This window comes from Gymnoscopelus braueri (genome assembly GCF_963280865.1).
Source record: "Gymnoscopelus braueri genome assembly, chromosome: 12".
Classification (NCBI taxonomy): domain Eukaryota; kingdom Metazoa; phylum Chordata; class Actinopteri; order Myctophiformes; family Myctophidae; genus Gymnoscopelus; species Gymnoscopelus braueri.
Window position 1 is genome coordinate 11,100,673 of NC_137614.1, and position 15,228 is coordinate 11,115,900.

Sequence of the window (15,228 nt, forward strand, 5' to 3'; positions counted from 1 at the left end):
TGTCAGTCAGGATGTCATTCAACCGTGTGTAATACAGCCCTCACACTGCTGACAAAGCTGAAAACAATGATGCGCTTACAAGAAGCGTACACACACACTCAAAACCTATAGTGCAATGCAAGTTGGCCAACATCATATAATGCACAGTATGACTATGAACACATACTGTAGGAGGTGGGGTGATGTACCTCGTGGGTTGTATATCTTTTTAAACGTATACAATCACTGAATGACACACAAGAGTTGAGGGTTTGGCCCAATGGGATAGTGGAACAGGTCAAATCAAACTCAATATATATAGTGTCTTTTCTGTAAGATTGCAATACAAAAGTGCTTAAAGGGATTTTTCACTTTCAAAAAAACTTTTGGTCATTTTATCGTCTACTCAGGCTTTTGTGAGCCCCCCAGACCGTTTTTAAGTTGCTTGATTCATTATTTAGATATTTGATATTCATTTTATCAGACACACCCCCTTCCTATACAAACCCATTATAACTTCAAACTCCATTTTTAACATGTTAGATTCGTCAAAAACACCCGTCCTTGGTTCTGCTGACTCACCCTGCCCTCCTAATACGTGAGGGGGCCGTGTTTTTTCGATAACTTTTTTCATTTAAAAAAAATAATAATTTTGGAAAATGAAAAAAATTAAGTACGTTAAAAAAATTGAATAAAATAAATGAAAAAGGTTCTCGAAAAAACACGGCCCCCTCACGTGTTAGGAGGTTAGGGTGAGTCAGCAGAACCAAGGACGGGTGTTTTTGATGAATCTAACAGGTTAAAAATGGAGTTTGAAGTTATAATGGGTTTGTATAGGAAGGGGGCGTGTCTGATAAAATGATTATCAAATATCTAAATACTAAATCAAGCAACTTAAAAACGGTCTGGGGGGCTCACACAAGCCTGAGTAAACGATAAAATGACCAAAAGTTTTTTTGAAAGTGAAATTTCAAGATTAGGTTAAAAGTGAATGGTAAACAAAAAGGTGTTTTCAGAATGTATACATTTTTTTGTTCTAACTTTGTTTTATTAAATTCACAAATGCAAATAACATGCAACTATGAAATAAAAACACACAGTGAAAATAAACAGAATAGACACGCAGACAACTAAAAAGAAAGACCCCCCCCCCCCCCCCCACACACACACAAAAACTCATGTGGAACAAACAAAAACCTATGCATACATAAGCGGTCTGCGTCATACAGTACAAAGACAGCTTTCTCGCAACTCATATCTTTAAGCTCATCTGCACTTCAAAACAATACATCAACGTTATCCTCACTCGCTCTGTGCACCTTTGTCCTTTCCTCCTTTTTGACAGTAAGCTCTTCAGCATTCTGGACATGCTTTGTCCTGACGTGGATTGACACTATCAGTGGTTTAAGCAAATGTTTCACTGTCACCCAGATAAGACCTGGTAGGTCTCATGATAGCAGTGTTCTAAGAGTGGCAAAGTGTATCTGTATACTCACTGCTTTGTACACTGTATCTCACACACACAAACAAAATCAAACATCCATTATGTAAATCACACCCAGACATGCACACTTTCCCCCCCTTTTTTTTACTTGGCACACGCTATAGTAAAGGGTGTGTGATAGGAATCTCTCTTCTGAAGAAACTCCAGCCAAACCAATCCAGTTGTAGCAAAAAACTCATATAATCGGCTATTTATCCTCACTATTCCTTCTTCCATCGCTCTCTGTTATTTCCCTCTCACTAGTTCAGTCCTATGATCCTTTCCACCCTGTCTTAATCTCCTTATTTTTTATTTATCCAGGAAGGCCCCCACTGAGATACAGCATCTCTTGGTCAAGATAGCAGCATTATAGAGCTGCCATCATTCAAATCGTTCCCCAAACACCTGTGCAACAAATGACAAATGCTCCCATTAATCTTGTACAGATGTTCCTCAAAACTTCAGTCTGACACAAATCTAAGTAATTTATGCCTTGCCTGGCACCCCATAGGCTCATAAAAACACTGCAGAGAAATGTTTTGTGCCATTGAACTCGTATATCTCTCTGAGTTAGACAGGCAACCTCAGTTGACTGTTTTAATAGGCAGGTACAAAAACAAATGTTTATGACCTTGCTTTTAATTGATTGAATCTTTTCCAATTTTTATTCTATTTACTTTTTACCTGATCTTACCTCTTTTATTGTTGTTGTGTTTCACTTGATCTTTATATTCTGCTTAAGCACTTTGAATTGCAGATTCTGCTGTTAGTTTCAGATCCTTTCCCAGAGAGTTCAAGGAAGGATCGCATGCCCAACAGTGTAAATTATGTATTGCTGTGGGTGTGAGCCCGTGACAGTCTCTAGTGTCCACAGTACATGCTGCCAGGGAACCACATGCAGAAGATATAGGTAAAAGGTTAATAAATGGCTGGCACTTCTTCAAAGGGAGGAGAATCAGATCTAGATTATGCTAATCACTGTGGAATGTGCACTTAAACAGAACATAATCGTTTTGCCTTTTTTTTTTAATGCCCCAGTCCTCTGTGTACATTAGTACAGGTGTAGGTGTGACCCTCCTGATGCTCTGTCACTGTCATCCATCTGTAGTGCTGGAAAGTAACTAAGTACATTACTCAAGTACTTTTACTTTACTTGAGAAGCCTATTTCCATTTTGTAAATATTTTATACTCTACTATTACACTATTTCAGAGGCATATATTATACTATTTACTCCACTAGCAAAGTATTATTTGAAAACTTAAGTTACTAGTCACTTTGCAGATTTAGATTATTATTACAAGACACATACATGGGAATAGGAATTGGAAAATAGCCAAACAGTACAAACTCACAAGGCACATTTGTGAGCTGTCACTGTCGACATTCTTCATCATAATGAGTAGCTAGTAGCCTATATTTTGATGCCAATACTTGTATACCTTTACTCAAGTAAAATGCAGGACTTTTACAGACTAGGGCCTAGGCTATCTCTACATTGTGGCATTTATTTCTATACTCTACTTGAGTAAAAACTCTCGTGTAGCCTGTAGCCAACTTCCAAGTTCTTCCATCACTCTCCCATGTCAGTCAGTCAACGCCTATGCATATGATATGAGCTGTCAGCTGTGGCTGCCCCACACTGACACTGTCCCACCCTCTATGACTCCACCCTCTATGACTCCACCCTTTAGGACCGCGCCCCGCGGTGCTAAAGGGTGGAGCCATAGAGGGTGGAGTCAGTCCACGGCAGCAGCAGCAGTGGGAACATTTCTACCTATTTTACTACCTCCATTTGCAGCTGCAGCAGTTCCTCCTTGACGCGCGTATTCTTCTCTTCTCTCCTGTGCGCTTTTTTGGGAAACACAGACAGTGATCGCTTGCTTCGCTTCCCCCCGACCTGTCCTCCAACCCCCCGACCCCTCCTCCAAGCCGTGGTGGTACAACAGTACGATGAACATGACCATGGGCTCCGTGGGGGAGACGTCTCTGGCGCTGCCCTCGGATAACAAACTACGCACGGGACAGCAGCGCGTCCTGGATCAGGTTCACACCATCAAGAGGAGCAAGTCCAGGCAGAACGGATCGCTGTCACCTACAAGTAGGACAACTTGTAGAACTTTGCCCTGCTGATCATTAGGCTACTGTCTGTGCTGGGCTGTTGTTGGCTATTACTGTGGAATGCAAGAGCTACGATTGAGTTTTGCCATGCATAATACTAAATGTAGCTAATACTATTCTTGTTTAATATTAAATGGCAGTATGAGAGAGAGAATGCGTGCGTGCATACCTGCGTTGTAACAGACATTGGCTCAGTGTCAGTGAGTTTGGAATTCACCCAATGGGCTTGCAGTGCAATGGCACAGCCCTGATACGTGACTGTCATTTATCATATGACAGTCATGGATGAACTTCAACATAGTGTTTGCACTTTCTCCCTTTTTGGTCCGTACATCTACATGAACTTTCAAATTTCAAATATAAAGTGCTTACCCTATGGCCACGGATGTTACAATTATGTACGGGCCCTCAGAAGTACCTGTATATTCCGTATTGTTCAATAAAAAGTATTTTAAACCGATCCGTGGCCATTTTCTCCGTTTTTTGCCATATGCTTTCAACTAAGTGACCCTATCGGTTGGGAGGTGTATTGCACTCTGATACATATGAGAAAATGACCACCAATTGGATTAAAATGCGTTTTATTTAAAATATGGAAGATATGGGTACTTTTGAGGACCCGTGCATAATTATAACATCCGTGGCCATGGGGTAAGCACTTTATATGTGAAATCTGAGCGTTTATATAGATGTACGGACCAAAAAGGGAGACAGTGCAAACACTATGTTGAAGTTCATCCATGACATGACCGTCTTCGATCCATGGCTAGTATTCATATAACAGTATGAGAGAGACCGAGAGAGCGTGCGTGCATACCTGTGTTGTAAGTTACAACTTGTAATAGGCATTGGCCCAGTGTCAGTTTGGAATTCAGCCCGTGGGCTTGCAGCCTTGCAATGTCACATCAAAACACTGATGCATACATTTCGTACTGGCAGTTTAGTCCTAAAAGCAAAGCCTTGCTGCAATGAAACAATACATTCCTTGCAACTATTTCAAAACAACATCTTGTTGTTCTTGTATGTAAATTGTATTTAGACCCATGCAGCAGGCTCCACCTTCTGACTATATTGAGCTGCTGTGGCTGCTATATTGAAATAGTTGAAAACTAAATATGCATAAACTTGCCTCTGCTCTGCCATGATGTGACTATCTCTATATCTGATACTTTGTAGCGTGTGTTGTAGTGCTAAAACATTTCCAAACATTCACCAATAATACTCTTCATGTTATCAACATGTCATTTTAAAGGTGATATTTTTTGGTTCAAACAAAACGATTTTGTTTTTGTGTTAGTAACGCTGTATATTCTGCAATTATCTCTAATTCTAGTAATTGCTACAGAGTGTTTGTTCAGTAGACTGACAGGGGTCTTCCTGTCTCTCCAGGTCTTTTGCCACTTGCCAATTTCAGCCAACCAGTACCCATTTATCAGCTTGCAGTTTTATAGTGTTCCAGATCCAATTTTGTCTGCTAATTTATTTGTGTCATCACTTCCAATTTCACTTCTTTATCCTGTATCCTGTATGGGTTCTCCCTCCTGATTGGATTAAATTGGTATTCCAACCTGAAAATGAATTTTCTGTTTACTTAAAGAGCTGGAGAGACAGACCCTGTTACTGAACAAACATGCTATAGCAAGGATAACTATCAGAATATAGAGCTATTTAACACTTATTTAAACCAAAGGAAATATCACTTGACACTTACTTCACCCTTAAAGCCTCACAAGGAAAACAAAATTATGAATCAAATGTAATTTGAAGTTACACGTTCACATAAAGAACTAACATAAGACAACATAACATTTACATAACATAACCACACGTGTCTTATGGTCTTTTTCCCCTCATCCAATCATGATACAGATGTTTGCTTCAAAGACCAACTGCGCACTGAGTCAGATCCAGGCTGATTTATGGCTGTTTGACAGAATGAACCTCAGTTCTCAGTTCGAGGAGATCTCTATCTCTAACAGTTGTTGGTCCTGGGCCAGAAAGGATTTTCCCATTGAAGACAGGATATTAATTTCTCATTGAAGCATGAGTCATCTTTTTTGTGTTGGAAATCAAATCAGTGATTTCAGCAAGCGAGTGCGACACTATAGGGCATAGCAGTGGCGGCCATTTTGTGGTGCCAAAGATCGAAAATCCATAAATTATTCCCATAGAGATTAAGCCTGGAAACAAGCCATCCAGGCTCCTGGTGAATTGTGACCATTTATTAAATATAGTATAATATAATTAGACATTCAAATATGTTTTGACACAGAATCAAATGTTTTATGGTCATGATTCACCAGGAGCCTTGGTTCCAGGCTTAAAATAATGAATAGAAACAATTGCGGAAATCTATGGGGAAAATTAATGGGCTTTCGATCTGTGGCACCACAAAATGGCCACCACTGCTATGCCCTATGGTGTGTCTACCACTCTCGGCTCTATCACTGGTATGGCCACATTAAAGCTATTTGGCTGATATTAGGGACAACCTTAAGCCTATAATGGTGAGTGCCAAAGCACATAGCACGGCAATTTCCCGTTAATAATCCCAAGACAAAGACAGACAAGTGCTACATGTTGATGAGAGATCATTCAATGATCGCTCATCAACATCATTGTTGGACTAGATTGAAGTTCACAGACAGCCTAACTGAGTGACATAACCTTATCATCTGCCTCTGAAGATTAGCAGACAAGCACTTTTCAGTTGATAAAAAATGGGAGATCCGGGCACTCGGAGTTAAAAGAAGGAACAGCCTTTATTAAACCAACATGTTTCGACCACACTCGGTCTTCATCAGCCCTGGCGAAGACCGAGTGTGGTCGAAACATGTTGGTTTAATAAAGGCTGCTCCTTCTTTTAACTCGGCCCGGATGTCCCGTTTTTTAATTTGATGTTTTATCCCGTTTGATCCAGGAGCACCTTTTACTATTTTAACTTTGTTGACTTTTTGCGTCTCCGGTGAGCACCTGGTTGTGTCGTTCTCTCCACATTTCAGTTGATATTACAGACAGGCTGGGGGGGGGGGCAAACCTTCTGCGTAAATAGCCGATCTACAAGCTCACAACGTGTCAAAGAGATTTGATGTAGAACAAAATATGAGTGGATCTTATATAGAGCCCTGGTTGAACCGGTCAACTATTCTTGCTGTTGGGCAGAAACCTCTTATCTCCAGATTTGAACTTTCTATGTTTTTCCGTAAATTAATTCCCTACTTCGTCCTACTACAGCGTCATACAAAATGAACAAAAACAGCTGCACACGTTTTGAGCATGTAGATCTGCTATTTTATCTATTTTTGAATTAGAATCCTGAAAAGTTGTTTTGGACTTACGAACGTATGAGGTAACCACCCGACAGCAATGATATCGGGTTTAAGGGGGTTAAATTCAACCAATCAATAGAATTGATCATATTAATTAACAGCATCTGACATTGGCAAACCTAATGAAAAACACTTCAAATGGCAATGAATTCCTAGTAAAAAAAAAACAGGTTATTAAATTGATCATAATCCTAACCCTAATCCTTAATGCATTTAACATCGGTAGTGTGAAGCCCACAAGAAAGGCTGTGTATCTCTGACCTGTGTATCTCCGACCTTATGTCTTTCTCACTTAAAAGGGCACGATGGGATGTATGTATCAAGGGAACCTTATCTTCCTCTGATAATCGCCATGCCAACCCCGGTCCATATGGGTGTGACACAGCTGTGTTTGCTGTAATTAATGGCGCGGAAAGATAATGTTCTCTAGAATCATTATAAACTGTCAGACACTTTATAACTGACTATGTATGGTAGTTATAATGTGCTGTTCTGCTGAGCTTACAATGCATTAAGACCAGCACTTACTTGTACAATACTTCATAAACCTTGTTATAAGTTGTTATGCATACTTATTATAAGCATTTTATAACAAGTCTTATGAAGCCTTATATAAGTGCATTGTGATGCATTATAAATGTGATTATAATGCATTATAGACCCGACCTTTAATAAACCGGGAAAGCATCTGTGTCATTTTAGATTTCAGTGTTGGTTATTCAAAAATAGCAGATATACAAGTTCATAGCGCGGCACTCGGTGCTCTGGGGGGGGGGGGGGTCCGCAGCCAAATACATAATCAATTTGGGGGTCCTTGACATGATAGAGTTTGAGAACCACTGTCCTAGTGATCTGGTGCTCTGTCAGATTTTTCCCCTCTCTCATTCTGGTCATCATCTGTCTCTCCTCAGGTCCAACAAGTCCCCAGGTGCTGAGTGTGTTCACAGAGTTTGGCTCCTTCAAGTTTGCTCCATCCAAAGCAAATGGAAGCATCATTCAGAGCAACTACAACACAAGCTTCCATAAAAGGGTTAGTAACAACTTCCCTCACATGTAGGGCTGGGAGATTTATCAATAGCATATCAATATCGTTATATATATATAGACATTGTCTGGGATTTGGGATATCGTGATTTGGCATAATTAAGTGTTATCTTATCCTGGTTCACTGTGACTTTAAAGGAGTAGTTCACCCAAAAAAATACTTATTTTCTATCAATTACACACCCCATGAAGCCTTGAATTCATGGCTATTTTTTTAGTTTTTGTCGCATTCCTAAGCCAATCATTTGATGACCGTGTGGCTGCTCAGTGGGAGGCTCTTTGAGTCTGGAAGGAGACTCTTTGAGGTAGGAGTCTCTTACCGGATAGACTTCTGCCGGTCATCAAATTATTGGCTCAGGAATGCGACAAAAACTAAAGAATCTCACGGCTTCATGGGGTCTGTAATTGATAGAAAATAAGTACTTTTTTGGTTGAACTACTGCTTTAAGGTCTATTTTATACTTTAAAAATGTGTAAGTGTAAAAGGAAATAGCATAAATATATGATCTACAAGCTCACAACACGCATTGTGCCATGTTGTCAGCTTGTAGATTGGCTTTTTTCCACTATTTTGAAAATTCTTGGTCAAACATACAGGGATGTTACGATAACAAAAACTCACAATACAATACAATCATGATAACAAGTCCATGATAAGATATTTATCAACGAAATAAAATAAATAATCTTCCATATGCTCACTTATTATATATTATTATGACATGCTCAGAATAGGGATGCTATGGTTCATGGTTCACTCTGCTTGCTTGAGGATTTGTGCCACTCTGGCTTGTTGCGATACCATGATAACGACAATATTGTTACATCCCTACAAAAATATATATTGTCCATATATCGCCCAGTCCTGCATTACACATTACCTGTCATGAAGATACTCAATAAGCAAACCTTATTCCTCTCACTGTGTGTGTGTGTCTGTTTTTGCTCTACTGCTGTGAATAAGCAGTTTTTGAAATGTGATTCAAAGCCATGGTGAGGCAACCATTTGTTGCTCATTCATTGTTGTTTGACAGTTGTGCTCATGTTGTGAAGACAGCATCCATATCATCTGTCTACTTGTCTTCCTATCATTGTCATCTTGTGGAGTATTCTTCTTTCACCATTACTTGGACAAATCCTCTCATCTGGTGCAGTTTTTCTATAGGAAGTATAGGAAAAGCTGCCGATACTGCCTAAAATGGTCGTATCGGTATCGGCGGGTATGTCAGTCTATTCCATGCCATTCCGATACCACGTCATTTATCACATGATATTTCATTTATAGTCATATTTCGAATGCTTCAGTTGACGTTGCACTACTGTTTTATACTTTTTTTATACTCTTACTGTACTATTTACATTATTTTACTATCTTGGAGCTGCACTTTAACAATTATTAATGGAATTTTGATGTATTCCTAGATCCTTGGTTCTAAAAACTTTTTAATTTCAAGGACCCCATAACTCTGAGAGTGTACAAATGGAACCAAATGGACCCGTTAACTCTCAGAGTTACAGATCTGTAAGGGTCCCCCTCAAGGAACCCAGAGAGTCCCTGGATCCCACTTTGAGATTTGAGATTTCCCACTGTCCTAGATTTGTTTCATTTACGCACTGGTATCGGATCGGTGCTTGGTATCGACTGATACGCAAGTGGCATCATTGTGAAGCACAGTAATATTGTTGAACATTGTTACCACTTTGTTACAATACAATTACAGTATATTATCAGAGATGGTCAACATTGTTTCAAAAAGTAAAAACAAACCTTGTAGCTTGAGCTTGCGATACAGGAGCTATATTCGTCTGAAAAACAGTATTTTGTAAAGCAGGAAGTTGAAGCGTTCTATTGCGGCATGTCACACTTTGTAGGACCACAGTTTATAAACATAAAAAGAAAGAAGTGATTTTGCTTATTTCTAACAAAAGATTCACAAAATACGTCTTCAACAGACATATGTTCCATTTGTAATATTTGTATTTCAACCACTTAATAAATAATATATATATACATGCATGCGATTGAGTGTGTGCCCATGACTGTGTCTGACTACACAAGTGTGTGTGATTGTATATCCAGCCCTCAGGGCATCAGAGGCTCTGCTTCTGTCACATCCAGCGTGTAGAAAGCCCTCCTCGGCTGTGTTGCTGTGAAGTGTGTAAGCGTAGCACAGGTGAACAGGTGAAGGTATTGTGGTTAGAAGTCCCTGAGGGACGTGAGCTCGGGTCTCTCTCTCTTCTCTCTCTCTGTGTCAATAGCTCTGTTTCTCCCCGGGTTTTGTTCCCCTGCTGCTGAGAATGAAACCATGTAACCACTTTTCCCCGGCTTCCGCTCAGCATGTTTGTTTATTGTAATCCATACACCGAATGAAAGTATCATCCGGGGTATAGTAAAATAGTCGAAGTCACTGAATAGGACTGTTTTTTTGTTTGCATTAAACATTTATGCCCTATATACTTTTTTTTAATTATTTTTTTACATATGCCCAAAATAGGGACTGGAGTCCAGTGCCTTTATCCAAAGCGCTTTACAATGTGCAGTACATTCACGGCACGCACACATTCACACACGGACAGCAGAGTAACCCATTTAAGGCACCAACCTGCTCATCGAGAGCAGTTTGGGGTTCAGTCTCTTGTCTTGCTCAAGGACACTTGACACTTCGACACTAACACAGCGGGAGCCCGGGAGCGAATTGGGAACCTTCCGTTTCCCAAACGGCTGCTCTAACCCCTGAGCCACTGCCGCCCCCATACTATAGGCCCTATACTAGGCCCCTTCCTTTTTATTCCACATTTCTTGTGAGCTTATTGATCTTCAAATCTCGCCGAAGGGTCGTGCCAGAATAGGGACACGAGGGTTCATGTTGATCAGGCAGTTGGCCTTCTGTTTGTCTCATAGTCACTATAAGAGGGTGAGGCATGGTGAACTCAATGCTGAATTCTAGGTCATCATTCAAATTTCACAGAGGAGTATGGGTGACTTCACTGCTCTATTTGTGTGTGTGTGTGTGTGTGTGTGTGTGTGTGTGTGTGTGTGTGTGTGTGCGTGTGCGTGTACTGCAGGGTTGTATGTGCACACGCATACTGTGCAGGGTTGGGCTGACTGACTTGACCTAGTGACTTTGAGTTGAGGCATGTCTAGTGAGAGTGATAATATGTTAGTGCTGCTGATGAAGACACACATCATCCATTACAATCCTCATCAGCATTACATCACTGCGTGTATATCTCACTGTGGTCAGCAGTGATCTACTTTGGTCCTGTTCTTCATCTGCAACTATTTGTGTTGGTTCATATGGACAAAATCTAAATATAATGATATTTTTCACTAAATACATCGATAGGTGACAATAATATAGATTTTGTTTTTAATTATTCAATTCTTTTTTAAAAGAAATACGCGAAAATAGCCTTTCTACAAGCTCACAATGCATCATGAGACGTGACATGTTCTGAACTTGTACAACTTGTAGATCTGCTATTTTTGCTATTACAGAACATTTTTGACAATGCTTTAAAATACAAGGAATACAAGGATTAAGTGATCAAAACCAGGAAAACACAACACTTATGCCATTTGATAGTACGATATCCAAGATCCCACATGATTTTTAATCTCATTTCACAATATTGATATAATAGATATATTGCCCTGTAGACGAATCCACAGAGCACTCCCCTGGCGCAATCATAGCTGTGGTGTCAGAATGCACACCACAGCAGGAGTCTGACCCCGCAGCACTCTGTGGATCCGTCTAGGACTCTAGGCCAATATTAAACGGAAGTGCTAGAGAAATGCAAGTAGGCCTATTGTATTAGGCTACGTTAGACAGATCTCCTCCTGATGGGACATGTTCGCAGTCTAAATAATAAGATGTTAAGTGTACAAATTGGCCCAATAATGGTAACTTTCAGAGTTAAAAAAACTAATTTGACTGTGCACTGTATATGCATCCTTCTCTCTCTATTCTCTCTTCTCTCTCTCTCTCTCTCTCCTCTCCTTTCTCTCTCGTCTAGATTTTTGCTGTTGGGCATAAACCTTGTATTTCCATTTTTCTTCAATTGATGCCTTTCTTCCTCATACTACGGTGTCACACAAAAATAGCAGATCTACAAGCTCACAACACATCGCAATTGCGACCCGTTGTGAGCTTGTAAATATGCAATTTTTGCTACTTTTGAAACATTTTATAGTGAAAGTGGTTAAGTGTGTCTGTAGCTTTTATGAATATTAAACCAATTACATTTTTTTAATTAACAAGAGCTTGTGACTAAATAATAACTACATTGGATCCATCGAAACGCAGGTTCTTTTCCATTTCCTGAAAAGTATCCATTTTGGAGTTACAAGGTTTCCACCCGACAGTGACAAAGTGTTTCTTCCCTCACACGTTTGTGTCTTAACCCTGAGTAACACTGTTGACACTTGGCTAGCACTGAAACAGCCTGTTTGGTTTGGAACAGGAAACACTGTTGCACCATACTGGGGAACACAATGCAGTATCAACACAACCTGGGAACACACTGGCAAGTTGGCACAAAGGCACATGTACCCGCACACAATCACATTCCTAATGGCATATCTCACTTGATATTCTGCGTATCAAAATGATAAATGCACCGATATGATGATTGGAAATCAAATAGGAGACTCAAATAGGAGGCTCAGTAGGAGACTCTTTGAGTCTCGTACTCTTTGAGACTCTTTGAGTCTCCGCCGGGTTAGGAATGCGACAAAAACTAAAACATCTCCACGAATTCAAGGCTTCATGGGGTGTGTAATTGATAGAAAATAAGTAATTTTTGGGGTGAACTACTCCTTTAATGTTTTGGTAAGCTGAAAGAGAAAGTTGCCGTTCCCATTAGCATTTGGCACAGACTTCCTCCTTAATGTTACAAGGTGTCCCGCCGTCAAATGGGAATTTCATGTGCTTAGTTACTGTTTTGAAAAGCTACTGTACTGTTGTACTGTTTCAACATGTTGTTTTTTTCTCAAACGATTAAACGAGCCAATAGCGGAGTGTTGTGAGAAGGGCTCATTAGGGGATTAGCAGGGCGTGGTCTGGATTCATTTCCCTTCAAGGGGGCGTGTCATATTAAACACACTTATGCATGCACGTACATGTACTTACATAAATTGAAATAAATACTGTAAATTCAAGAGCCTTTCACAGCATAGAAGTAATGTTTATATCAAGCAAAGTCGCAGAGCACCAGGTTTGGGCCGACTGGTTTAACGGGTGACGTCTCTGACTTGTCTCAACACACACACACACACACACACACACACACACACACACACTGTGAGAAACTTTTTCCGCTCTCAATGAAGGTTGTCAAATAGCATGACAGTTTGAGTTTGTAACAACAAATGGCAAATATCATATTACCTTGGCTGAGATGCGGCTTTTTGATTGTGCGCTGCGGTATATTAGGTGGCCTTTAACATTAACACAGTGGAAGTGCAAAGGTATTTGTGTGAGGTCAAATTCCTCCATCTTATGTTACTTTTACAGGGGCTTCTGTGAAAGCTATTCTTATGGAGAATGGGTTACCTACTTTCTTTCTCACTGACCTGGATTGCTGGTTTAGAAGTCTCAAGATATATACTGTGATTTATAGGTTAATACTTGGTTCAATAGTTTTAGTTTGGTTCTGTTAGCTGCTACCACTGTTTCTGTATGACAGGGGTCCTCAACAGGGGGTCCGGGACCCCCTCAGAGCTACTACAGGGGGGCCGCCAAATCTTTGTGATATGTTTTTTTTTTTACATTAAACACTTGAACCCTAGCATCCCTTTTCTGAGGAGAACTTTAGCAAAAAATAGCCGATCTACAAGCTCACAACGCCTCGCGCTGTGAGGCGTTGTGAGCTTGTAGATCTGCTATTTTTGGCACAGCGTTATACTGTAGGTGTAGAGGGAAAAAAGAGCAGACCAAGTAAACAAAAAAAAGTTGAATCTGAAACACACTTTTATAGAATATATAGTGGGGGTCCCTGCTTCACCTCTCTCTCAGCTAGGGGGTCCTTGGTCTGAAAACATTGAAGACCCCTGCTGTACGATATGCATGTAGATTAGAATGATGGCATATGTATTCGGTTCAACTGTTACAGCTTGTAATGAAAAAAGTGTAACTTTGCACAGTCTGTCTTGTCAAATGGTGCACAGCACTTGATTTGGGACCGTGGGTGAATCTCAGGATGATTCAAACGGATCCTCAGAATTACCCTGGAGAGTCACTAGTTCTCAACATGGGAACTAGACCCCCAGGGGTCCTTGAGAGGGTTTACAGCTAAATGATTGATAGTTCATGATTGATGGGACTGAAATGGACCCTTATGTGTCTGTAACGGGAAATTTAACCATTTGGCAGTGGTGATAGAAGTACTCACATTTTGTACTTAAGTAAAAGCACCAATGAGCTTGTAGAGCCGATCTACAAGCTCACAACATGTCGCAAAGCGGCGCATTGTGAGCTTGTAGATCGGCTATTTTCAAATAACCTAAGTATGCATAGGGCTGAAGTGGTTAATGCATGTTTTGTAATAATAATCTAAATCTACAAAGTAACTAGTAAGTTTTCAAATAATTGTAGTGGAGTAAAAAGTAAAAGTATTGAAAATTGGGAACACTCCAGTAAAGTACAAATTCCTCAAAAGTGTACTTAAGTACAGTACTTGAGTAATTGTACTTAGTTACTTAGTTACTACACCACTGCCATTTGGTTCCTCTCTGAGTTAAACCAACAGTGTAGATTTGGATGTCGGTGAGTCCAGGAAGATTCAAATGGATCCTCTGGAATTATTCTGGAGAAAGTGAGGTCAAATGTACAGACAGGTCTTATGTTTCCACTATCTTTCAACGTAGTAAATGATCTAAGAGGGAACGCAGACGCTCATTGTCCTTGTTCTCCTAGACATCAGCGCCACCTTTGATACGGTTGATCATAATATCCTTCAGGACAGACTTGAGATCTGTGTTGGTGTATATGCCAGAGTTCCCCAGTGGTTCAGATCCTAATTTATATATTTGTGGTACTTGGTGATCACTCTTCAAGGCAAGACAAGACAAGTTTATTTGTATAGCATATTTCAACAAAGTGCTTTATATAAAACATTAAGGAAAATAAACATGTTATAACAGGACATTTGACACACCTTTCTCCTTTATAGGAAACACCTATTCAGGACACGGAAAGTTATTTTTTAGCTGTGATTTTAAAGAACTGAGAGTTGTAGCAGACCTGCAGACCGTTCTGGGAGTTTGTTC

At 40.1% G+C, this 15,228-nt stretch overlaps 1 protein-coding gene across 1 annotated transcript in view; it reads left to right on the forward strand.

Moving 5' to 3' along the window:
* The first annotated feature begins 3,230 nt into the window (after window positions 1–3,230).
* pkp1a (plakophilin 1a) overlaps window positions 3,231–15,228 on the forward strand; it is a 29,684-nt gene continuing 17,686 nt past the window's right edge. Inside the window, exons 1-2 of the mRNA XM_080445861.1 lie at window positions 3,231–3,562; window positions 7,823–7,941. Coding sequence (XP_080301987.1) covers window positions 3,415–3,562; window positions 7,823–7,941 — 267 coding nt within the window. The 5' untranslated portion in view covers window positions 3,231–3,414. The remainder of the gene's footprint in view (window positions 3,563–7,822; window positions 7,942–15,228) is intronic.